The sequence below is a fragment of the Zalophus californianus genome, chromosome X (assembly GCF_009762305.2).
Source record: "Zalophus californianus isolate mZalCal1 chromosome X, mZalCal1.pri.v2, whole genome shotgun sequence".
NCBI lineage: Eukaryota > Metazoa > Chordata > Mammalia > Carnivora > Otariidae > Zalophus > Zalophus californianus.
This window is the reverse complement of record NC_045612.1, coordinates 88,020,543-88,047,074: the sequence shown is the minus strand read 5'-3', so window position 1 is coordinate 88,047,074 and position 26,532 is coordinate 88,020,543. Positions and strand designations below refer to the sequence as shown.

Sequence of the window (26,532 nt, the reverse complement as noted above, 5' to 3'; positions counted from 1 at the left end):
CTCCACCATCCAACGATTCCTATATCCTTTTGCTGCTATATATTTTTTCTTAGCACCTTTATGTTTTCTGATTTGTTTATTGTATGTATCCCACAGTAGAATATAAGCTTCATGAGGGAAGAGGGTTTTTTGGGGGGGTGGGGGCTCTTTTTGGGGGTCGGTTTTGTTAACTGCCAGGTCCTCAGCATATACAAGAGGTCCTGGTGCACAATAGGAGCTCAATAAATATTTGCTGAATATAAAATGCTGAGGGCAGCACCTGGCATACAGTAGATTCTCAAGAAATATTTGCCGATTTAATAACTAAAAAGTTTGGCTTGGGGCGCCTGGGTGGCTCAGTCGTTAAGCGTCAGCCTTCGGCTCAGGTCCTGATCCCGGGGTCCTGGGATCGAGCCGAGCGTCGGACTCCCTGCTCAGCGGGAAGCCTGCTTCTCCCTCTCCCTCTGCCCCTGCTTGTGTTCCCTCTCTCGCTGTGTCTCTCTCTGTCAAACAAACAAATAAATAAATAAATAAATAAAAATCTTTAAAAAAAAAGTTACCCAAAAAGCTCTTAAAAAAAAAAAAAGTTTAGGGCGCCTGGGTGGCTCAGTTGGTTAAGCGACTGCCTTCAGCTCAGGTCATGATCCTGGAGTCCCGGGATCGAGTCCCACATCGGGCTCCCTGCTCAGCGGGGAGTCTGCTTCTCCCTCTGACCCTCCCCCCTCTTGTGCTCTCTCTCTTTCATTCTCTCTCTCAAATAAATAAAATAAAATCTTAAAAAAAAAAGTTTGGCTTGTGGTCTGCTAGGATTCTTGGCTCTGCAGAAGAGAAGCTATTTTCCCACATTCTGTAACTAATTTTATTTTTTTTTAAAGATTTTATTTATTTGACGGAGAGAGAGAGAGAGAGCACAAGCAGGGGGAGCAGCAGAAGGAGAGAAAGAAGGCGCCCCCCCAATTTCTTTTTAAATTGACATATAACATTGTGTAAGTTTAAGGCGTAAAACACATCGATTAGACACACTTATAAATTGTAATAGGATTGCCATTGTAGCGTTATTTAGCACTTCTATCGTGTCACATAATTATCATTTCCTTTTTGTGGTGGGAATAATTAAGATCCGGTCTCTTAGTAAGTTTGATAATTATGATACAATAACGTTATCTATATTCACTATACTGTGCATTAGATCTCCAGGACTTACTTATCTACCAGTTGCAAGTTTATACCCTTAAACATTTCTTCTATTTTTTTTTAAGATTTTATTTTTTATTTTGAGAGAGAGACAGAGAGATCATGAGCAGGGGGAGGGGCAGAGGGAGAGGGGGAAGGACAAGCAGAGTCCCCGCTGAGCAGAGAGCCCGATACTCTCGATATGCAGCTCGATGCGGGGCTCAATCCCAGGACCCTGGGATCATGACCTGAGCCGAAGGCAGAAGCTTAACCGACCGAGCCACCCAGGCGCCCCTAAATATCTCTTCTATTCTACCACCCCTCAGCCCCTGGTAACCACCATTTCACTCTGTTTTTGAGTTTGGCTTTTTTAGATTCCATAGACAAGAGATATCATACAGTATTTGTCTTTCTCTGTCTGATTTATCTTACTTAGCATAATGTCCTCAAGGTCCATTCATGTTGTTGCAAATGGCAGGATTTCCTTCTCTCTCGTAGCTGAATAATATTTCATAGTGTATACACACCACATCTTCTTTATCCATTCATTCACTAATGGGCACTTACATTGTTTCCATATCTTGGCTATTGTAAAATACCTAAGTTCTTGCTCACAGAAGGATGGATGGGGAAGTGGGGGCTCTCCCTCAGCTCTAAGGGAGTCCTTGTTCCTCTCCCATAACACCAAGTTAACCTTTCTCTACTTACCGCACGACCTTCACCCCATTCCGAAGAACTTCCATGTCCACAGAGAATCCACCATTGGCGTGAGCCACGAGGTTGAGATCAGAGAATTCAGCCTAGGAAGGAGAAAAAAAAAAAATCCGTGATTCACCCACATCACACAAAAACAACCATCCAGTTTTCGGTCTGGACAGCTGACCCCCAGGTCCATCTGCCCCAACTAACCTGTTCTACTTTAATGTCAATTTCTCCATGGATCTTTTTCCCTTTGAAGTATTTTGCCCTGGAGAGGAAAAGCAGAGCGCAGCCGTCAATCTCAGGAAGACAAAACCCAGGCCAGTCCTTTGACCCTGTTGCCCCTTCAGAGCCATAAAGTGCTTCGTGATTGTTGAAACACTTTGCCAAGCTCAACAGTGCTTTGGGTACCATAAAGTCTGTTGTGATCGCTCATGGAGGTGTGTAAATGTCAGAGGACATTGTGAACTCTAAACTAAGTCCTCAAATCACAGCCGGCAGGCAGGCATTCCCCAGAGCGTGGTCTGCTCATCACACCGCTACCAGAAATGTTTTTGAAAAGCTTTGCCAAAGGTGGAGGGCTTCATAAGCCGTTAATGTACTTTGGAATTGCATGGAGGTTCGTAAATGGCAAAACAAATCCGTAGAGAATATGTGTATATGAAGTGTGCCCGGGCATGCCTCAGTTGCCTGTGTCTGCTTGTGCGGCCTGAAGCATCTCTCTGCTCTCTGGCCCTTTCCCATGGGGGATCACACTTGTCCGTGTGTGGCTGTGCGCTGTGAGGGGCCCAACTGTGGGTGGGCACCTATATAAAAAAGGAGGAGCAGACCAAGGGGGGCAGGCTGGCGGTGGGTCTAGGGATGGAAGCCCCTGGCCAGCAATGATGGGCGCGGGGAGGGATGCGGCTGAGGGCGAGGGGAAGCCACAGGAGGGAAGACGGGTAGGAGCAACAGCGGATGCAGTGTGAACTGCCATGTCACTCTCCCTGGGCCCAACCGGCTGGGCTTGGTTTCCAGTGGCATCCTCCCCCAGGCCCAGGATTCCGACCCAACAGGCTTCTCTACACACGGAAGCTCATCTCCAGTCAGGTGTCGCACGCAAGAAGGATGACGAAAGGAGCCACTCCCAGGCTTGCCTTTGACACAGACAGCACAGACAGGCCCTGGAGACTTCACTGACCAACCCCAAAGACCCCAAGCACAGCCATTTTCTCCTCTCCCTCTCTCTCCCTCCCTACCCCCCCCCCCACCGCCGCCTTTCTCTCACACACACACTCCATTACTGACACTGTCCTCTCACAAGTGTTGGAAGAGAATTTCTCTGAGACCTGCACATTTTTCACTTATAAAATAATGATGAGTGTAGGTTATATCACTGTATTTCAAACTTTTTAAAAAAGATTTTATTTATTTATTTGACAGAGGGAGAGAGCACGTGAGCAAGCAGGGGGAAAGGCTGGCAGAGGGAGAGAGAAGCAGACTCCCCACTGAGAAGAGAGCCCGGTGCAGGACTCGATCCCAGGACCCTGGGATCATGACCTAAGCCGAAGGCAGACGCTTAACCGACTGAGCCACCCAGGCGCTCCATATTTCAAACTTTTTTGACCATAAGTGTAGTGAATACTGTGGTGCTCTGCTCAGATGTCCTTTTCATGGCCAATGCACGCTGAATATCAGCTCTTGACAGCTGAGGGCTATGTCCCACTGGGATCTGTCTTCTCTCATAGAGGACTGCTTTAGCCAAGGTTATACCTACTTCAGGCCGCCCATGTCTTATATCTGGTCTATGAGTCCGTACAAAGGCTGGCCTCTTTGCCTCAGTATAGGCTGACTCTGAAGGACCATCCACCCCCAGAGGTCCCCCGAGGATCGGCTGAGGCCTCTGATGCAGCTGCATTGTGGACCAGCGTCCCCCTCTGCCCAACCCTGCCCTCCTTACAGGCATTGATCCTAAAGGCACTCCCCAGCAAGCCTCCTGCATACAAACGCCTGCCTCAAAATCTGTTTCCTGAGAACCCAACCTAAACCAGTGTGCCAGAGATGTCAAAGTACAAAAAAAAAGACTCTAACGCCATTCTGGAATTGGGTCACCCAGCAGCCAGCAGGCAATGAGGAACCATCATTTGTCGGGGAGGGGGGAGCACGGATAGCCCCTAACATGCTGTAGCAATATAAAGCACCCTGTAGCGGGTCTGGGCTGTGGTGCTGGCAGGATGCCACTTGCACCATATGATCTGGCAGATTCCATGATACTGGACGTGTCAGTAGTGGGAAAAGAGGCAGTGCGCAGTTCATTCTCATGAGTGTGAGAATTACAGGGTGGGCCCCTGGGGTTTGGGGGTAGCAGCAACTTTTACTGAGAGTGAACTGTAATGAGATACTGGTGGAAGGGAATGCACCAGTTGGTGAAATATCCCTGGCACTTGAGAGGCGTGAGGGAAATGGTAAGCAGACTCCAGTGACTATTTGCTAAACACCATCGATTAGCTGAAGAAATATGTGACATGTTCAGGGTGAGTAATCGCTAATCCAAAGCAAAATGTGAAAGCCAGAGGACCCCCTTGGCTACATTTAAGGAAACCCCAATCTTCTGCAACTGGAGGGCAGACAGAGGGGGGGACCCAGGAGGTTAGGGCATAATCATAAGTGTAGCAAGACCTCAGAGAAGGTTGAGTTCTCAGGCCTAGCACATCTCCTATGCCATGATCAGGGCCCTAAAAGGACAAGTGAAGCCTTTAGACTTGGGGTAGGGATATCCGGGAAGATGCATGTAACATCTCAAACTTATTGATTCACCTGAACCCACTGGGCCTGCAGAAGCAGCTCCCTCCTCCTTGTTAGAATGTAGACCTTTCCTCTGCTTGAAGGTAATACAGAGGCCTTAAATGAAGCAGGTGCCTTATAAAACAATGCTTGCCCCTTTCAGAACCTACCCCCTTCCCCTCTTAGCAACCAGATCAATAAGCAGAGTCAAATCCTAGCACACCTGATTGGAGAGGTTCTAAGCTTGCAAAGGAAGGAAAGAAATAATACACAGAAGCTGAAAAATCTGGCCAATATGTACTGACAAGAGCTGTAAAAGTATGCATGAAATTGGTTCCTAAGGACAATGGACCAGAGAGGTGGAACATGACGTTGGAGCACTCTCCCAGGACCCAGAACTTAAAACCCTGGCAAGGACTCTAGGAGATGTTGCCGATACACTGTTGGATGACTTGTGGAAGCTTGGAGAAAACAGTGGTCCACACTGGCGGAAATGCCAGATCTTCCATGGCAGACTGTGGAAAAAAGGATCAAAGGACTCAACGAAGCAGACATGTTAGAAAAGACATACTATGTAAGTCTAGGAAACTCATCAGCTGACTGTTCTATGGGAAGGCCCAGAGGATCTACCCAACTTACAAAATCAATAAGGAATATGTTGGTAAGAGTGGCACCAGCCATGCTGAGAAGCACAGTAGTGGAAAGGTGGTAAATGAAGTCCTGTCCCAGGTCCTATTTGAAGTGAGTCCACTGGGTCTACAGGTCCACCCCGTGGTCACTTCCCCAGTCCGTGAATGCCTAATTAAACTGGACATATCTGTAGTTGTCAGAACCCCTACGTGGGTTCCTTGTCTTGTGGGGTAAGAGCTATTGTAGTGGGGAGGTCCAAATGGGTGTCTCTGGAACTGCACACCCCTCCCCTGATCAAGTCAGCAAATCCAAGCTAATATTATATCTGTCCCAAGGGTGATGGTGGAAACTAGCGCTACTTTGAAAGATCTAAAGGATTGCAGGGGTGTTAGTCCCATCATATCTCCCACTGAATTGACCAGTTTGGCTCCTGGAGAATGTTTGTAGACTCCTGCAAGCTCGACCAAGCAGTATCCCCGAGGGAAGCAGCTGTACTTTGCCAGAGCAGACCTCAGGTCCGGCAGGTGGCCGCTGACTTCCTGAATGCACTCTTTTCTGTTCTAATCAGAAAAGAGGATCTGCGACATTTCATGTTCACATGAGACTGACAAGAACATTTGTTGATGGTCTTGCCACGGGCCTATGCTGTCTTTCTCACCCTGGGTCATCATATGGTCCAAAGGCACTGGGCCATCTGGACATCCCACAGAATGTCACACTGGACCACTGTATCAGTGACATCACATTGATTGGGCAAGATGAGCAAGAGATGAGTAGCACATTGCCTTGGTAAGACGCATGCACTCCAGAGGGTAGGTGATCAACCCTACAAAGACTCAGGGGCCTGCCGCATTAGTAAAAGTTCTAGGGGTACAGTGGTCTAATGCAGGCCCAGGACAACCCCCCACCACAAATAATAGGGCAAAGCATTGCATCTCACACCTCCCACCATGAGAAAAAACGCACAACACTTGGTAGGTGTCTTCAGGTTCTAGAGGCAACATATTCTACACCTGGAGATACTGCTCTGATTCATTTTCAGGTGCAACCTAAGGCTGCCATCCCTGAATGGGAGCCAGAGCAGAAAGGGCTCAGCAGCAGATCCAGACCATGGTGCCAGCAGTCTTTCCACTTAGGCCATATGACCTGGCAGATCCTATGATACCGGATAAGTCAGTAGTGGGAAAAGATGCAGTGTGGGAGCTTACGGGAAGATTGAGTGGGAGGCCCTTGGGGTTCTGGGGCAAGGCCAGGCCATCTGCAGCAGAGAATTACATGACTCTTGAGAAACACTTCCTGGGCTCCAGAAGAGACAGAATGCTTGACTATGGGGCACCAAGTGACTGTACCTCCAGGTGCCCCATCGTGAGCTGGGTCCTGCGGGCCCACCAAGTAATAACATCAGATGGGCCCCGCGGCTGGGATCAGGCTCAAGCCAGACTGAGCAAGCTGCCTGAGCAGGTAATCTCGATGCCCGTATCATCCACGCTGGTGCCCTAGCGACTCCCTCAGCTCACCAAGGGGACTCCTTACAATCGGTGGATGAAGGAAGGAAGAAAAAGCGTAAGCTTGGGTCACAAATGGACTGGCTTGGTATGTGGGGAGAAGCAAAAAAGGGACAGGGGCTGTACTATAGCCCCACTCGGAGTGGTCCTGAAAGACAGTGGCAGAGCTCCCAATGGGCAGAGCTTCGGGCTATGCCCCCGGTAATTTACTTAACAGGGAAAGGGAAATGGCCCAAGATTAGAATATATACTCACTGATGGGCAGTGATGGGTGGCTTGGCTGATCAGAGGCCTTGAAGGAAAAATATTAGGAGATCAGGACAAGGAGTATTATGCTAAGCGAAATAAGTCAGTCGGAGAAAGACAAATATCACGTGATTTCACTCACATGTGGAATTTAAGAAACAAAACAAATGAGCAAAATGAAAAAGAGAGAGAGGCAAACCAAGAAACAGAATCTTAACTATAGAGAACAAACTGATGATTGCCAGAGGAGGGGCGGGGAGATGGGGGAAATAGGTGATGGGCACCGGGTGATGTACGGAAGTGTTGAATCACTATATTGTAGACCTGAAACTAATATTACACTGTGTATGACCTAGCTGGAATTTAAATAAAAACTTAAAAAAAGAAGATCAGGACAAGGAGGTCTGGGACACAGAAATGTGGGTGGACATGGGAGTGGGCAAAAAGTGAGGAGTGAAGATCTGTGCATTGTGTGTTAACACCCACCAGACAGCATCCACAATGGAAGCGGCACTAAACAACCAGGTAGACAGAATGAGTCAGCCCGATGATGTCAGCCAGCCTCTCAAGTCAGCCACCCCAGCGCTAGCAGATGGGCACATGAATGAAGTAGCAAGAGGAGCAGAGATAGAGGCTCTAAGTGGAACCTATGGCATTATTGCTGAATATCCAATCTTCCAGCAGCAGAGACCAACATTAAGCCTGTGACATGGCACCATCCCTTAAGAAGCCCAACTAGCCACTTTGTGGCAAGCTGACTCCATTGGGCCCTTTCCACCCTGGAAAGACGGATGACTCATTTTGACCGGAATATTCTACATGTGGGTTTGCCTTTCCTGACTGCAGGGCCATAGCCAGTATCGCTGCCCAAGGGCTTACACAATGTTTGACCCACCAGTATGAGATCCCTCATAACACTGCATCAAACGGAAGGACACACTTGACAGCAAAGGAGGTGCCAGAGTGGGCCCATGACCATGGAGTCAACTGATGATGTTATATACCACACCACCCAGAAGCTGCTGGCCTTGAACAACTAGCCACAGCTAAGATCCTAGCTTGGACATGATACCATGAAAGAATGGGGCACCATCCTCCAAAACACCCTACATCGACGGCCCATTCTTTGTGCTGTGTTCCCAGTAGGTAGAACACATGGGTCTGGGAACTTGGAGGTGAAAGTAGGAGAGGCCCAGCTTACCATCAATCCCAGTGATCCACTTTTGGAATGTGTGCTTCTCATCCCCTTAAGGCTCTGCAAGGTTAGAGGTCCTGGTTCTCCAAGGGGGAACACTGCTACCAGGGAACACAGCAAGAATCCTATTACATTCTAAGCTACGGATGCCATCTGGACACCTAGGTTTCACATGCCGATGGATATGAAGAGGAATGAATCACTGTCTTCGCAGGGGTATGTGACCCTGAACATCAGGAGGAGGTGGGGCTGCTCTTACAAGGCAGGAGTGGGGGTGGGGGGGATAAGTTTGGCACCCAGGCGATCCACTTGGCTGTCTGTGAGTACTCCTTGCACAACTCTGCAGGGAAATGAACAAGGACAGCAACCACAGCCTGGGAAGGGCATGGGGACCAAGGGCTCAGGGATCCCTCAAGGATGAGGGAATGAGTCACTCATCAGGTAAGCCACTGAGACCAAGAGAGGCGCTAGCTGAGGGTGAGGGGAACCTGGAATGTATAGTAGAAGGAAGGAGACAATGCTTCTCATTTATTTCTGCCACTTTTATTAACGGCAGCAGTAGAGTCTACGGTCCATCCCACTAACCGTGCTCTTTCAAGCTTCCCCTGGAAAACCAGACCAATTACAATCCCAGAAATGCTGTGCCCAGATGGGGCGAACTTACTCTAAGAAGTAAGTGAATCTGAGCAGTACAAGGAGTGGACTCTGTGCTCCCCTCAGATCCTCACCTCCCCCCCCCCACCCCCGCTCACCTTCAGGCCTTCACATCTAGTTCCCAGCTTCTGGGGAGATTTGCTGCTGAAGGCTCACGGTGCTGTCCCTCACTGGGAATTGCCCTCTGCTGCAAGGATTTGCCTTCCCCAAGACTATGCCTCCTTCCAGGGGGTAGCCTGCACCTAAGGATTGACTGATGTAAGAATACAGAAGCCTGGATACCCCGCCTCAATGGAGGTAACTCTGAAGGGTCATCCTAGCTCCAGAGCTCCCCCAGAGGATGGGCTGAGGCTTCTGTTGTGGCTGCATCATAGCTCAACCTTTCCCTCTGCTAAATCCTGCTTCCCTCACTCCTCCCCCGCAACAGGTGGTGTTCCCAAGAGCTCTCCCCAATAAATCTGCACACAAACCTCAGAGTCTCAGGGCCTGCTTCCAGGGAAGTCTAAGAAAAGAAGCCACAAGAAGAGATATAGTTTATATAACCCACTATATACATAGATACACAATAACCTACCCTATATATGTAATATATACATGACACCTCTAATGTTATACAGCAAATATAATATAGTATGGCTTATGTAACATATCATATATTGCATATTACATACTAAGTGTATATGTACCTAGAAGGTATATAAACATACATATATAATTGGAATGAAAGTTTCAGTAAATGATTACCTTTACTATGTGCAATGGAGTCTAACATTTCCTGTTCTATTTTATCCCATTTCATGAAGAAAAACATACACATATATATGTATTATATACTATAAACCTATTATATAGCAAATACATGATACAGCATATGTCATATATAATATATGGCATACATTGCTGATTCTATTTCTTGGAGTAACAGTTCCACTAAATAGTAATAATTCCACTTACTATGTGTAATATATTCTTGTTAGATTCTATTTTAATTTATACTACTGCATAAAGAAAATGAAGTGCTGGTCACAAGCCTATAGGTGACCCACCCTCCCAGTGGGCTAAATTATCTCTAAAAAGGGGAGATGATTCTCAGCTCAGAGTTTGCAACCGTGAGCCACAGAGGACTTGAGACCCAGGAAAGAGTGAGAGTGGTGAAGTTTGACGGAAAAGGTGTCAGACTCTATCTAGGTGTACAGTCCATTACGGAGTTTGCACAACGCTCCTTTATTCTAGGCTGAAATCCCCAAAGCTCGGCTGGTACTTGCAATATCTGCAGGCAGGTGATGTAGAGGTCTCTCTTCCCCACGCTGAGCCTAGTGTGCATACACAGGCCCTCTCCCTTTGTCCATCCCACCCCATCTATAGTAGACACTAAATAAACATTTGCTAGATTGACTAGAAGAAAAGACTAGAGCAGCTGCTGGGATAAGGGGGGGGCGTTTCTGAGATGCAGAAGGGAAAGGGAAGAATCTTTCACTGAATTTAACAGGAGCTCAATAAATGTTTGCTGGACAACTTAGAAAAAATGGAAAACACTGGAGTTGTAATTATGGAAAGGGGGAGGGTCTTGTCAGTATTCGGTAGATGATTAATAAATGTTTGATGGAACAAAGGAAAACGCAGCAAAGAAACTTCCTGGAGTATAGGAGTGGAGAAGTGAAGTCTAAAGGAGAGTGGTTACCAATATACAGCAGGGGCCCCATTAAGGTTTGTTGACTTCAATGAGCAAATTTAGCTAAGAAGATGGCTCCTGTGTGGGTGGGTGTTGGTGGAGGAATTATAGTACGTGTTCAAGAACTGCTTTATGGATTGATGGAGAAAAGAGGGATGTGGTTGTTTGAAAAGAATATAGTCAGAGATTAATAAATGCTCTTTGGATTAATTGTGTGTGGGGGGGAAGCAGTTGGAAAGATGGCTATGAAGTGCGGGAGGGGACCTAGCCAGAATCCAGTAGGTGCACATTGTGAGCTTTCCAGATTGCGTAGTGTCAAAGGTCAGATGGAGATGGTCGAAGGGGAATCAGGGCTTCAAGAGTGAGAGAGAAAGAGGCATTGAATATGGGGTCCTTAGTATACAATAACTGCTTATTAAACGATTGTGGGGTTGAATGGAGAAAATGTATAGAGAATCCAGCTGGTGGTTGGGGTTAGAAGGAAGGGGAACTGAAGGAGGGTTCTTCCTAGTATATAGTAATGCTAAATGGATGCCTCCCACACTCTGACACATGGAAACTATGAAATAAATACCTGTAGGATGAATAAACGGCTCTGAATAGAGAAAGGCTGCTGGATAAAGGCTCCTGGGGGGAGGGGTGATCTAACCAGTAAAAAGCTGGTACTCAATAAATTTAGGCTGAAATAGACCCCTGGAGAGAGAGGTCTTGAGACGGGGCAGCAACTTTCAGACTTGGAAAGAAGATGTTGAGAATGGCTCTTATATAGTAGGAACTCAGTAAGTGTTTACTGGCTTAAGTAGAAGAAAGACATTTTGGGGTACGGACTTAAGATTGGGAGAGGGAATCCTGGGAAACTGAGGGGAGTGGAAAAGGGGTAATCTTTATAAATTGGGCTCTAGATTTATCAAAAGAAAGGACCCTAGGGAGAGGCTTTATGACCAGCACAGTTTCTTCTAGGGGTAAGGAAGGGGTGTCTACTCCCTCCACACAGCAGGCACTGCATATATGCTTACCGGATCCACTAAAAGAAAAAGACTTTGGGAAGAAGGTGTGAACATAGAGCACACAGACGGCACTCCATAAATGCTCACAGGAGCCACTGGAGGAAAAGGCCTTTGGGGGAAGGTGATTAGAATTGAGCACCTGGCATACAATACATAAATAAATGCTCACTGGATCCATTAAAAGGAAAGGTCTTTCTGGGGCGGGGGGAGCTAGGGGTGGGCATACAATCATTGCATCCATTGGAGGAAACGTCTTCGGGGAAGGGGAATGGGGATGCAGAAGTTTGATCTATGTAAGCTTGATTCTCCATCAATGAAAGGAAAGGCTTTTGTGGAGAGGGCATAGAATCAGTCACACGGTGGTGCTCCACGAATGCTCCAAGGGGTGATTAAAAAGAAAAGGCCTTTGGAAAGAGGACTGAAATGGTGCACACAACAAGTGTTAGATATTTGACCACTGTATTAACCGGAGGCAAGCCTTTATGGAGAAGGTCTAAGGTCTATGCATGTGTTGAACACCTTGGGTCATGCAGAAGGTGTTCAACACATGCAGACTGAAGCCACTGGGGAAAGGGTTTGGGGATGGGGCAAATAGCAGGCACACAATAAATGCTTGCTCAATACACTGGAGGAAAGAAGCTTTAGAGAAGGCTCACACAGCAGGCAGGTGATAAATGCTAGGTGGGTTTACCAAAGGAAAGGTCTTTGAAGTAGCTTGAGAATGGAGGACAAATGAGGCAGTCAATAAATGCTTTCTAGATCCACTGGAGGAAAAGGATTTTGGGGAGAGTCTGAAGATGAGTCACACACAGAAGGTTAAAAAATGCTCATGGGACTCATTTGAGCAAAATATGTTTGGAAAGGGGTTTGGAGGTAGGGCATACGCCAGGCATTTAATAAATGCTTTCTAGATTATTTCTAGAGAAATAAGCCCTTGGAGAGGGAACTTAGAGTTGGGACACACAGAAGGCATTCAATAAAGGCTCACAGGATCCATTAAAGGCAACACTTTCAGTGAGAAGAGCTACGTAGCAGGCAATCAATGTTCTCTGAATAGCTTAAAGGGTCTTTTGGGGGAGGGTTGGGATGGGGCACATACCACACCCTGGGTACATGTTCACAAGATCTGTTAGAGAGAAGGCCTTAGGACAAGGTTTGAGGGGGCAAGACACATAGCAAGCTCTCAATGAATGTTCACAAAATTCATGGAAGCCAAAGGCTTTGGGGAAGGGCTCCCGGACAAGGCACATTTTAGGTACTTGATAAATGCTCACAAGATCCATTAAAGGACAAGGCCTTTGGGGTGAGGGTTGGGGGGGGCAAGGCACATTAGGCTCCCGAATGCTCACAGGATATACGGAAGCCAAGGCTTTTGGGAAGGAGGTACACAGCAGGCGCCCGATAACTGCTCCCTGTATGGATCGAGAAGGCTGGGTGTGGGGCAAGGGCGGGGCACACAGGAAGCACCCAGCATAATAATTTAAAGGAAGAGGGTTTGGGCTAGGGGGCCAGGTGCCTGGCGCACAAGCGGTGCTTGGTAAGTGCTCGTCGTGGAACGATCTGGGGACCCAGGCCCGCGGGAAGACGTCCGCGGCAGTGGCTTACCAGTCGGTGTGGGGCTCGTCGATGACCAGCAGCACCCTGGCGGCAGCGCCCCCACGACCTGCGCCCCCAGAGCCTCCGCCCACCTGCTCGCTGAAGGTGGCCGCCGCGGCCGCCGTGGTCTGCTTGACCGCGTTGGACAGCGACGAGAAGAAGCCACCCCCCCCCGAAGACCCGGGACTAGGGGCAGCCGGAGAGGCCACAGGGGCGGACGCGGAGGCCCTCTCGGCAGTGGCAGTCGCGGGACCGGGCGTGGCTCCGGGGCTGGGGGCAGCAGGCGGCGGCGGGGGTGGCTGCGGGCGCTGCAGGTCTGTCATGTACCCATTTGGCAGATTGGCCATGAAGTTGCTGTCCGACAGGCGGCGCCGCAGGTAGTTCATGGCTGCGGCGCGGGGCAGGGGGTCCTAGGAGCAGTCGGGTCAGGAGCCGCGGGGGCGGACCGCGCGGGGCCCAGGAGCACTGCTGCGCTCTCGGGCACGACGCGACTCTTCGGTTGCCCGCTGCAGACTGAGGCAGCGCTGAGTCGCCGCCGCCGCAGCGCGGATGGTCGCGCCCGTACCCCCCTATCTCACGCCCTTCGTGGTGCTGTCCAGCTGGGCCGGCGGCGGCGCGGACGCGACCAAGGCGACCGGGAAGGGGAGTTTGGGGAGGAACGGCGAGTGACGTCAGCGCGCCTTCAGTGCTGGGGAGGCGGTGGCACGCGCCGGCAGGCGGGGGCGAAAGAGCTGTCCGTGGTGCTGAAGGCAGCAGTGCGCACGCGCCACGCCGCAGCCTATTTCCCCTCCCCCTCGTCCGATTGGGGATGCGCAATTTGGGGAGTGGGGGCGGGGTAGATACTTGTCGGGAGGGTCGGGGTGAGTGGTCAGGCAAGACCCCCACCCCGCCTCATTCTGGTCTTCACACCCAGTCGCACCCACACGCAGGATTCTCTGCAGATACTCAGTTTCCAGTGTTGATATTTACCACAGAAGGCATGTGGGGGGGGTGGGGGGGAATGGAGGCACACGCAGAGACTCAAAAGTGGAGAAATAACCTCCTCACCGCGACAGATGGGGGTCACAAGCAGTACCCTGTGAGGGGAGATCAATTTCCTATATCTATATGGGCTCAGCTAGGCAGAGAGAGGGTGCTGGGGTGGCATAGACGGCATCAGACAGGCAGACTTGAACACTTGGGTGGGGTACACACGCTTGTCCTGGGTTGCTGGGGCCTGGAGGCACACAGGAATGACACACACGTGGAGATACATATAGACACACACAAAAGTAAAGAAACACATGGAGGCACGTACAGACGGAGAACACTCTGATCTAGGTATCTATACAGACATACACAAGCCCAGGGTAACACACATGGGCATGCATGCATATATGCCTACACATACACACACAGGCACCACACTTACACACAGAGACCCAAGGAAACTCACACGAACATGCACACCCAGACAAATCACATACCCACAGACGATCATGATAAACCTAGATCTGCCACACAGACCCATTCCCTGAACTCCAGACCTGATGTATGTCCATCTCCGTTCCCCCCCCGCGCCCCCAGGGCCCTACACACACACTCAGTCTGTATGCCCCCATTGCTCTGCCCTGGATAAGCCAAAACCCACCATAACCACCTGATATCAGTGCCCATGGCTGTCCCCCCTGCACCGGAGAACTTTCCACAGACAGAGGCAGACCCATCCTAGGGTATGCACACAGTAGGCGCCAAATAATGTTTGCCACATGAGCAAATGACCTTTATAGTCCAGGCAGAGGGGGGCTGTGGAAGCCATCCTGCCAGCTCCTGTAAGATCTTGACTACAATGAAAGCATGAATCCATTTAAAAACAATCATTTGTTGACAGCACCCAACTAAGCTGTTTAGGTGTATTGTTTCATCCAACCCTTACAACAATACTATGGGGTGGGAAACATACCCATTTTACAGATGAAGGAATCCAAGACCTCCAATTCATTCCCAAAAGGCCATGTTCACTTTGTGATCTATGCATTTTTTTAAAAAAAAGAATGTGCTAGGAAGAGGTGCCAGTGTGGCTGAAACAAAGTGAGCAAGGGGGGCTTGTGGCAGGAGATGGGGTCAGAGAGGTTAGCAGGGACCAGACTGAGCAGGTCCTTGTGGGCCATAGTGAGTGATGATGGTGGACCAAGTGAGGTAGAAGAAGATACGGTAAGAAATAGGCAGATTTGGAGTCTCTTCCGCCTGCAGGATTTTCAGGTGAATCATCCACTTATTCATTTGTTCATTCTTTATTCTTTAAATCCTTGGTCCGTTTAAACAAGGTAGTAAAGGTGTGGAGTCTAGAGTCAGAGTGCTTGAAGCTCAAAATAGACCTCCACGATACCCCTGGGAAAGTGACTTAACCCTGCTGAGACTTGGTTTCCTCATCTGTCAAGATGATCACCTGACCCATCTCTAAGGGTGTGGGGGGCTGGTGGGGGGAGGAAACAACCTTTATATTTTCGCATGTGCTGTGACTTCTGCCAGGAATGTCCTTTACCTCTCTCTCTCAAGGATCATCTTTGGCCAAGGTCTCCAGGAAGTCCCTTCCCAAGGACTCAGATTCCATCCCCTCTTCCCCTAGCCTCCCCAGGCCTCAAGTTCAATACTTCCAAACCATTCTCTACTTCCTCCTCCATGCCAGGCAGCTTCAGTCCCACCTCCAGGCCTTCGCTTTGGCCATTCCTTCCCTCTCCTTCCTGGATGCTCTCTCCAGCATTCCATATCCCAGTGTTGCCCAGATGGGGAACTCCCATGAATCACGTGTTTTCCAACATTTAGAAGTATGTGCTTCTCAGTTTTTTGCTCAGTAACTGAAGTAAACAAGCTGTGTTGGACCCATCGTGCCCTCTCTAGGGGATAGGAGCAGCTGCAAGTCTACAGACCTCTCTGGCTCCTCTGGGAGCCAGAAGTTGGGCTCCTTAGGAATCTGTCTCCAGAATGTCTCTTCCCAGGGCCCCCATTCCCATGTTTCTAGTACTCATGGCCCCTAGCATCAGTCCCTTTCTCCAGGTGGCTCGGTTTCCAGAAATTGATGTTTTGGAGATTGTTTAGCAGAAGAATGAGGATTCCCCTCAGGAGTGTCTCAGCTCCCTGAGGCAGAGGTAAGCCTCCTCCGCACTGTCTCCATCGTCTCCAGCAGGAATGAACGGACAGAAGGGGCTCCAGGAATGATTTTCTTTGTTGTGCATTGGTGAGCAATGACTCCGAAACAAACACCCCTGACATATGTTTGTAATCAGTATTGTACCCATGTTTAAAATTCACACACGTTTTATCCACATTTTAATGCACGTGTACATGTATGCACGTGCACACACACACACACACACCTATAACTCAGACTGTTATGGTGCACACATGGTTGTAACTTTACATGCACTTCACATACACTCAATACATCCTTAATTCTTGCACAGACCCATAGGTCTGCATATCACACATACACAAAGACATGTGTCTCATGATGTGCAAAGTTCCGCTCTATCTTGTAGACACATACCTCTCATACCCTGTAGTAAGCAACCAGAATCACTCCCTTCACCTCATTCTTCCCAAGATGACCAAAAATTCAACTTTGTCTTTATTTCAACCCATCAATTGACCTATTTTATGGGGGGAAATCGAGCCAGAGAAGTGAGCACCCTGACAGAATCCAGGTGTCACGCATCTCCCATCTGAACCCTTCCACAGAGGGGTCCCTCCACTCATAGCACACATCGTGCTTCAAATGTCCAGCCCGCTACCTTTCTGTGCCTCAGTTTACTCCTTTGTAAATGGGAATAATGATAATAGTGACCCTTATAGGCTTGTTGTGAAGTAAATGAATTCATGCTGTGCAACCTAAAACACTACCAGGCACACAGCAAGTACTCTCTAAGTATTAGCTAATACCATAATGATTATGATTCTTATGATTTGCCTCATCACCAGGGGCTCAGCATTCAGTAAATGCTAATTAGTGCAACAATGAGCAAATGCCAACAGCCTTAGTGTCTGGGTTTGTTCCCTTCTCTGTGGAGACACGTGCTGTTCTGACTCCTCTTGTCTCCATGATGTCCAGCGCTATTGTTAGTATACAGTAGGCGTTGATAAGTGTTGAAAAAAAAATGTTCAACGAAAGGATCGCATATTCTGAGTTTGTTCCCTCACTCACATGTCCTCTCCTTCCCAGTCCTCCTCCACCCCAGATGCCCAGACTTCGTTCTAGTATACTGTAGACGCTATAAAGTGTTGAATGAACGCACAAATACTAAAGGAATCTGTGTCTGGGTTTGTCAGAGGGGCTCCTTCTGGCAGATGCTGACTCTGGCTTCTCTTCGCTCCCGCCCCAGCTCAGAGCACCTCATAGGCACTTCCTCGGTCCACCCCCGGCCAACCGCCACCCCCCTTTTGATCCCCGCTAATTGTGGCATTGGATCTGGGCTGTTGGGAAAGGGTGGGTGCAGGTGTTCGCGCGGCTGGTGCCAACCCCAGCCACGCCTCTGCCGCCTCTGCCGCGGCTCAGAGCGGGATTGATGCGGAACCCGCCAGCCAAGAGGCTCCGGCCGGGCCGGGGGCGGGGGGGGGGGTGGAAATCGTAGGCACGCCGGCCAATCATAAAGGGCCGGCCAGGCGAGTAGCCAACCAGAAAACCTGTAACGCGGAGCTCTGCAGAGGGACGTGCTGGATGCCCCAGGACGCTGCGCAAGGGGTTGGGGGGTGGTTGGGGGGGCAGACCCTGGGGCTGAGGCAGCGGCGAAGGGACAGATACTTCCCTTCCCTCCTGCCCAGCTGTGACCACGGTAGAAAATACTGTTTTCCACAACAAGCCACTGAGACTCTGCCCGTGCTGTGCCCTTTGGCCTAGAAGATGCTATTGCCCCACTCCTGGGGAAGAGGCCCATTTATTGAGGTCTGGGAGGGCAGGGGGTCAGAGTGGGAGAGGGCGATGTTAGGGCTGTGCATCCTCAGGGTCTTGGCAGACAGGCACGTGTAGACATGGCCGTTTCTCCTCCACCACCACCTGCTGCCCCTGCAGCATCTCGCACCGTGCTGATGGTTTCCCCCAGAAGGTCACGTTCTTCTCACCCTGACCTTCGACCACGGTAATGGTGCGCCTGGGGCATTAGAGGGGGAATGGAGGGGAGAAGCTCAGGGAAGGCAAGAATGCATTCGACAAACTCTTATTGAGTTTGAGCTAACTATTTGTTAGCTATGAGATATTGGCCAATTTCTTTATCTTCCCTGTGCTCATCTGAAAAATGGGAATAATCAGAAGAATAATGATACCCACCATATTGGGCTGAGTGAGGATAAATTAATTTTGGTAAAGTGCTCAGAGTGGTGTCTGGTACACAGTAAGTACTCAATAAATGCTAGTAATTGTTACTTGTTGACAAGAGCTACCTTCTCTTACCTCCAAAACCCTTCACGTCTCTCCCCATTGCCCACTGGGGGGGGGGAAAAAAAACCCAAATGCCTTGCCTGGTATTTGAGGTCTTGTTTTTGGGCCCACGTGCCTGGCCCAAGCCAATCTCTCTCTCTCTTCCACTTTATCCAGACTTAGTCCCACGTCCAGAACGGTCTTTGCCTGGCTTGTTCCTCCCACAAGACAAGCATTCCATTCATTCACTCTCACCCTCATTCCCTCAATCAAATCCATTCATTTCCCTACTCTGTCAAGTGCTTCCTGTCCCCACTCAACACCTCTAACTCATCTTTAGGACCTACTAGAAACCCCAGAACCGGACACCATTTCCCAGATGGCAGGCCTTCCACGAGTTGAAAACAGCCCATTTCATCTAGTGGCTTGACGTATGTGGAAATAAAGAAGGGAGGAGTGAGCATTTACACCCTCTCTAACACCTGGGCCACCAGGAAACCAGCTTTGGGCAGTTGGTCATCAGTGTCCAGGACTCTGCTCACACAGTCTTGACACTGGGAATGCCTTTCCTGACCCCTTCCTGCCGGGTGACCCCTGATCAGCTTCCTGGACCCAGGGCGAGATGTCAGTCCCTTTTCCATGGGACTTTCCACGTCCACACGTGCTGAAGTCCTCCCACCCTGGAAGTTCCCTGCTGTAACCCCCCAAACCCACCCTGGGTGCCCACATCAGTGGCCTTCACTCACTGGGGCAGACCTGCTGGGTGTCACAGGCCTCAGACACTGTGGCTCCAACTGCTCTGCATCTGCCTTCTGTCAGGGCCCTGCTGACCTGGATCCCTCAGGGGACCCACGGCACCTGGGTTCTGTGTGTCTGCAAGTGTTGCCAAAAAGGCCTCAAGCGTCTTGGGGCGGTGAGACGTTGGGTGAGATGTGGGTGGCTGAAGGAATGAGTAAGTGGATGAAGGCCTGAGTGACTGAAGGGGCAAATGCAAGCATGGGTAACCAAGAGGGCCAAGCGCATGGTCACAGGAAGGACTGGCTGAGTGGCTGGATGGCTGGGGGACTGAATGAGAGATAGAAGGGCACAGAGGCTACTCATTCTCCCCTCAGGATCCTCTTTCCCGGCTGCTTCTTTAGTGACTTTCCTCTTCCGGCAGGAGGGAGAGGACACCCGTCAAGGCAGGCATCTTAGACCCAGCGGAGGATGCCCTGGTTGTGGGGAGCTGAGCCGACTCTCCCACCCTCACTGCTCACATATGGATATCATGACCCCCTCCTGGGCACGCTTTGCCCCCTCACTCACGGGAAGTTGGGGAGCTGGGCCACGCAGAGGCGCTGGCGGGTGCGGACGGGGTTGGGTCCACACGGGGGCATGCATAGCCCCCAGGAACTCCACTCCGACCATGAGCCTTTCCCTGCAATGAGTCAGAATGAGAGGTCTCAGGGGAGGTGGTGAGAGACAGAGAGAGAGAGAGAGACAGAGAGGCGGCAGGGACATGGGGTCCAAGGTAGAGTCAGAACCCCCCCACCCCCCACCCCCGCACAGGCTGCCCCATCCTCACAGTGGAGTCGGCCAGGGGTGGGGGCACTCACAGCTACAGCGCTGGATGTTATAGCAGTGACGGATATCTTGTTGTTCCCCGAGGCACCGCCGTCCATCAAACTTGCGGCCCTTGCAGCTCCTCGAGCGTGTCTGCTGGCCCGGGATCTCCTTACAGTTGATATTGTTTATGTTCCGACGGATGCAGGGGCTCCACTCCTCCCAGGACCCCCACTCTCCATCCACTGCAGAGACAGGGGCAACCAGGGCTTGCACCAAAGAAGGGAGCCAGTGAGGGGATTCAGAGGAAGGAATGACGACCGGGGAGAAGGAGCGGCGGTGGTCAGAGGTGGGGCCGAGGCAACAGGGCCAGGAATGAGGGCATTCAAGGCAGGAACAAGGCATTAGCAGCAGGGATGGGTGTGGGGCTTAGGCATGGAGATGGCACATCTTGAGCTACTGACCAGGGCAGGGCACAGCTGTGTTGCAGATGTGGGTCCGGGTGGCCTCACCAGCACAGGGGTGGCCCCCATGCTGGGGCACAGGGTGATCACACTTCCGTCTTTCCAGGGTCTGGCCCAGGCCACAGGTCACAGGGCAGGGGGTCACAGGACCCCATGCCCCCCAGCCCCCAGCCACTGTGGGGGTGGGGGATAGGAGTGAGAAGAAAGGTCACCTCAATCTCCCCATCAGCCCCTAGACCCTTGAGGCGGACTGCCCCAAAATGAAGAGCTCCGTGGTCACATGGTCTAAGATCTCTGTCCCCTGAAATGGCAGCGCATCGGTGACTGAATCGAGAACAGAGTGTCAGGGGCCTCATCCCTGTGTACCTGGGCAGGGTGGCAGGCCGGAGCAGGGCCGGGTTTCATGGTCCAGCCCTGGGCACGGCTTCCCAGGAGGCTTCTTGGAGGGCTCAGGTGCAGAACACGTGCGGCTTCGTCTCTGGGTAGGTGCTCTGGGTCCACTGTGGCAGGACCCCGAACAGTGGCCCCAGGGACCCCAAGCGGCCCAGGCCCCATGTACTGTGGTGGAATGGGGGTTGGGGGGACACCAAATGTGGTCACACGTGCTGAAGTCCTCCCACCCTGGAAGTTCCCTGCTGTAACCCCCCAAACCCACCCCGGGTGCCCACATCAGTGGCCTTCACTCACTGGGGCAGACCTGCTGGGTGTCACAGGCCTCAGACTCCTGTGGCTTTCCCGGGCAGTGGCCCCCACACTTGGGGGGGGGGTCGATTACATGTTCGCTGACGGGTCCGGGTCCCTTTGGAACAGGTGACCGAGCAAGGCATCCAGGACTCCCAGTCAGACCAGCCACCCATCTCTATGGGACAGAAGAGAGGGGGACAGGAGGGAAGTGGGGGCATCATTCAGGGGTCCTCGCTTCCTTGTATGACCCACGTCCTCTGCCACACCCAGTCCACCATCGGTGCTTGTCCGGAGGACTGCAGTAGCCTTCCCGCGGGTCCCGCTGCTTCAGCCCTCACCACAGACCATCTGCCCTCCTCCGGACAGTGAGAGGGAACTGACACAACCCGAGTCAGATCACATTTCTCCTCTGCCCACAACCACACAATAAAAGCGAGCGTCCTCACCGTGGCCCACAGGATCGGGCCCCCCTTTGACCTTGCCTCCCACAACTCTCCTCCAGCCACACCGGCCTCTTCCTCAGCGCCTCACAAACATCAGGCGCAGTCCTACCCTCAGGTCCCCTGCCCTGATTGTGCGTTCCCAGGGCCCGGCAACAGGCAGTGCTGGCCTGCCTCGATGGGCCTCCTCACCAGGACAGCACGGCTGGTCCTCACAGGCCTGCAGCTGCCACTCAAGGGTCCTGGGCTCCACCTTCTCGGCACACTGCCCACCATGGCCTATGCAGCGCCGGTGCCGCAACTGGGATCCCTCAGTGCAGGTCACTGAGCAGGGGGCCCACGCAGACCACGGGGACCAATGTGGGAGCCTGTAGAGAGGAGCACACGTGTCCTACCCTAGCTTGAGCCGGCAAGGATGGGGTGTACCGGACTGCGGGGCGAGGGCAGGCATGGGCGCGGGTGCAGGATAAATGTACATGGAATGGATTGATCAGGGAGGGTATGCACCCCTTAGGGACGTTAGGGATTGAACGGGAAGAGGGGGGCACACAGTAAGTACTTAATAATATCACTGACCTTCATGACTGGGGACCTGGAACACTTTGAAGTCCCCCAAGGCTAGTGCCGGACATGCAGTAAGCAAATGTATGGACTAAGGGCCCAGAACTGCTGTCAGAAACCTACCAGGCCACCACCATGCTCGGCAGCTGGCAAACAGAAAGTTCTTAATAAATAGAAGCTATTGTCCCAGTGAGCTCAGAGACCCTGTCAGAGATAGCCCAGATCTGGGGCGCCTGGGTGGCTCGGTTGGTTAAACGTCTGACTCTTGATTTCCGCTCAGGTCATGATCTCAGGGTCGTGAGATCGAGCCCTGCATCAGGCTCCACACTGAGCGTGGAGCCTGCTTAAGATTTTCTCTCCCTCTACCCCTCCTCCCACTCCCGTGCTCGCTCTCTCTCTCTCTCTCAAAAAAAATTTTTTTTAAAAGAGAACTACTCCAGATCTATCCCCAACCCCATGCACAGAATAACACTAAATTGATGTGAACTGTTGACATTACTAGGAGCCCAGAGCTACCTTCAAAAACCCTCAAACTCCCCATCCCCATGGTGTATCTGGGATATACGCTAAGCTGTTAGAAAACATGTCTGGCGTTCAGTAAGGGCTCATTACATGTAAGCTGGCATCATGATGAGGAGACCGGTGTCACCCTCAGAAATCCGCCAGCTACCCCTGACCTCTGCAATGCATCCAGTAGGCTGGCAGTGATCAATGAACGTGAAGTGTCATCATAATTACGGGCCTGGAGCTGCCCTGAGAATTTCCCAAACTCTCCCACCCCGACATGTCTGTATGCAGTAAGCACTCAATGTGAGCTGACATCACAATTAGGGGACTTGAGCTACCTTCAGAACACACCTGACCTGTACCCCACCCTCCAATGCTTCCAGTACGCGGGAGGTGTTCAGTAAATGTAAGCTATGGCAGTGGTTCTCAACCAGGGCCGATTTTGCCCCTGGGGGGACATTTGGCAATGTCTGGAGGACTTGGGTTGTCACAGTTGGTTGGGGGAGTTGCTACTGGCATCTAGTGGGATGCCAGGGATGCTACAAAACACAGGCTTTGCAATGCCCAGGTCAGGCCCCCACAACAAAGAATTTTCCGGCCCCAAATGTCAATAGAGGCGAGGCTGAGAAACCCCGAGCTATGGTCACGATCGGGGCCTTGGAGTCACCCTTGGAAACCCCAGGGAAGGAAAGAGCCCAGTCCCGGGTGGCCCTGTACCCCAGGCTCCCCCTCACCTGCATGCCTGACAAAGCTTGCTGCCAGGCTCCTGGAAGCCATAGGCAGGGTTGAGACAGCAGACTTCCACACTGACACCTCCCCCCAGGAGGCCCTTGCATATGCCGGAGGATTCCTCATAGTGGGTGAAGCAGAGGCCGGGGACTGAGCCTGGAACAGGGTTGGGGGGGGCATGGTCAGTGGTGTGATGGGTCCGGGCACCCCTGCGGGCCAGCTGGGCCCTCACGCACTCACCTGCAGCCGGCAGCAGGGCGAGCAGCAGCAACAGCAACTGAGGAGCCCGCATGTTGAGCATGCACCCCTGCGGTCCTGCCGCCCTGCCAGAGAGGAGGCCCGGCTTTGTATGGGCTGACCTGACTCTGGGATCAGGGCAAAGAGGAACCGGGCCAGGAGGAACTGGGTGGGGAAAGGGCTGCGGGGAGCGGGGCGGGGGCAGGGGAGGGCGCCGTGCAGGGTCTCCGCAGTTCTGACTTCTCTCCTGGCACCTTTGCCCCAGGGCCTCCTGCCCCGCTCTCCCCTCCCTACTTCCTGTCTCCCTCTTGATCCGGTGTTGCTTGTCACTGTATTCCCAGCAACCACACCCTGCCCAGCAGCAACTCCTTAGTACTCAATCAGTGCTCCCTGGAGCATAAACGTCCTAGCTGTGTGACCTTGGGTAAGTTGCTGGAACCTCTCTGAGCCTCATTTTTCCCCCCCTGTAAAATGCGGTCTCTCCCACAACGGGTCAACCTCATGTGGGTGTTGAACAAGGATGAAATGAGCTCAGTGTGTCCCTCCTCATTGAATGGAGCAGGCATTGAGACACTTGCTTCATCCTCTTTCCTGAAAGTGAGATTGCCTGTGGTCAGCAAGGGCAGGGGAGGTCAGCATGGGGGAAGTGAGAAGGGGAAGTGAGAAGAGTGTGGGGAGAAGGGTTTGAGAGTGAATTGGGGAGGCTCCAGCTGGGGCCACCCTCCCCCCTCCCCCCCCCACACTTACACCGGCTCCGGGGAGGGAATCAGCTTGGCCGTGTTCTATGTGAGTAACTGGGGGTAGGTGACAACCCCCTCCCTGAACCTACAGCATAGAGTTTGTTGCGAAGTTTGGGAGTTTAAGACTTTTTAAAGTCCTCAGAACAGAGCCTGGCATATAGTAGGTGCTGTTTGTTAAATACATTCATTCAGCGTTTGCTAAGCACCTATTGGGTGTCAGATGCTGTTCCTGGCACTGGACAGAGCAGAGAGTAAGATAGCCCCAAATCCTCGCCCTTGAGGAGCTTATGGTCTAAAAGAGGAGATAGACACAAAATGTCCCCCCTCTCACAGAGGCCTTCCCCAGCTACCCTTTTTGTATATGGGACCTCTGTCATTCGGTAGCCCAGGGGCTCTCGAACATTAGTGTGCCTCAGAATCATCTGGAAGATGTGTTCAATCGCAGAGTGCTGCCCCCCCCCCCCCCCCGTTTCTGATTCTGCAGGTCTGGGGTGGGACACAAAAATGTACATTTCTAACAGGCTCCCAGGTGGTGATGCCACTGCTGCTGGTCTGGGGAGCACACTTTAAGAGCCATTCTAGCCGCTGACACCTCTTTTTCTTTGTAGGTGTCATCTATAAAAATGATGCTACGTGCTCCTTCTTTTACTCTTACGTCCTCTTCAGCCCCTTTTCTGTGCCGGTAAAACCAAGCTCCACGGACCCGCTCTTTTCTTTTCTTTTCTAAGTAATCTCTACACTGAATGTGGGGCTCGAACTCACAACCCCCGAGATCCAGAGTTGCATGCTCTTCCGACTGAACCAGCCAGGAGCCCCTCTTTTCTTGTTTCTTATCAGCCCTGATGAGTGAAACTCCAGAGCTCACTTTAAAACCAGGAATCTCTTCAATGAACAAAAAGGAGTCTAAGATAAAGTTAGGAAGGCAAGGTCTTGTTTCCTCTGCGTTTGTGGAGGGAGAGGTACCGTTCTGCAAATTAGCACAAAGTAACAGACTTTGGTTTGGGCAGGTGTTAAAAAAGAACTTTCTCAAGAATGTTGGGTCTTGTGTTATGGGGCAATGAGGTGTGTTGACATCTGTAGCCATTACACATGTACTCTGTTTCCTGATCATACAGGCCTGGTTTGGAAGTCTGCTTTGAACAAAGGGGTTTTGTTAAGATTCCAGGACTTCAGACATCAGCGCCGTGTTATCCTGTGGAAACAAACTCCCCCAGAAACCTGTGATTCCGGTTGGCTGTTTTCTCCTAATCCCCGGTTGCCCCGGTAATGAGGTTATAATCGGTCCTTCCTTTGTGCCTAAACTGTGTACTCCGAGGACTCCCTGTGGGAAGAGGACGGTTGGCGCTTTCTTTTCCCACGTTCGCGCAATAAAATGACAGCAGCTTTTGTATTTAAACAGACCGAGAAAGTCTCGTCTCACGAAATTATTGCACTGCCCCGTGATGATGATGTACTTATCGGCTTCTTGTCCGTCGCCCTCACTAAAATACCTGCTCGCCAAAGGGGCAGGGATGTGCGTCTGCTTTGGGAACTGCTGTGTCTGCGGGCTCGATAAGCAGGCGCTGAATGCAGAGGCCGACCACCAAAACTCGAGGGACATTCTGACACGTGCGACGAAGAAGAGTCTGGGTTGGAGGGAAAAAATGTGGCCATCACCGGTGGGGGGATTAAGTGGTGTCTCGAGTGTCGGGACTGGACCAGAGCGCCCTGGAGGGGGCTTGTGAGAAGAGGGAAGGGAAGCCTAGGTGAAGCCCTGGGAAACTCCAGAATTTCGAGTTTTGGAGAACTGGGAGAAGATAGAGGGGGCGAGACCAGTGGAGGAAGTGGCTTTTCTCCCACGCCTGGCACATTCGATCTGTGGTCTCTCATCCGGTCTCATTTGGTCTTGGTCATTTTCTCTTAACTTTTTTCGTTTCCACAGTTACACACGCGATTCTGGATCTGCAGCGTCTACTAGGAGGCTCTTAGGCACAGGCTCACATACGTACTCGGTCCCACAGCCTCTCGGACTTGCCCTCAGTCACACACTTGGGGTCATTTCTTTCTGTCATGGATTCCTGGTCTCCTACTAATAGTGTCTCTCTCTCACACACACACACACACACACACACACACACACA

At 51.3% G+C, this 26,532-nt stretch overlaps 2 protein-coding genes across 3 annotated transcripts in view; both read right to left on the bottom strand.

The window, feature by feature from the left end:
* The window catches only part of SYN1 (synapsin I), a 48,376-nt gene extending 34,871 nt beyond the window's left edge, over positions 1-13,505 (bottom strand). For both annotated transcript variants that reach the window (XM_027607353.2, XM_027607354.2), the window contains exons 1-3: positions 13,129-13,505; positions 2,062-2,119; positions 1,861-1,952 (exon numbers count right to left, since the gene is read on the bottom strand). In XM_027607353.2, coding sequence (XP_027463154.1) covers positions 1,861-1,952; positions 2,062-2,119; positions 13,129-13,505 — 527 coding nt within the window. The remainder of the gene's footprint in view (positions 1-1,860; positions 1,953-2,061; positions 2,120-13,128) is intronic.
* Positions 13,506-17,946: 4,441 nt separating this feature from the next.
* On the bottom strand, positions 17,947-26,027 carry LOC113930209 (complement factor properdin). Its single transcript, XM_027607384.2, is given in 11 exon segments — positions 17,947-18,242; positions 19,814-19,925; positions 20,104-20,295; positions 20,515-20,688; positions 20,881-21,072; positions 21,202-21,280; positions 21,282-21,373; positions 21,831-22,006; positions 23,441-23,591; positions 23,676-23,758; positions 25,903-26,027. Coding segments are annotated over 11 exon segments (1,527 nt in total). The 5' UTR covers positions 26,013-26,027; the 3' UTR covers positions 17,947-18,076.
* Positions 26,028-26,532: the final 505 nt, after the last annotated feature.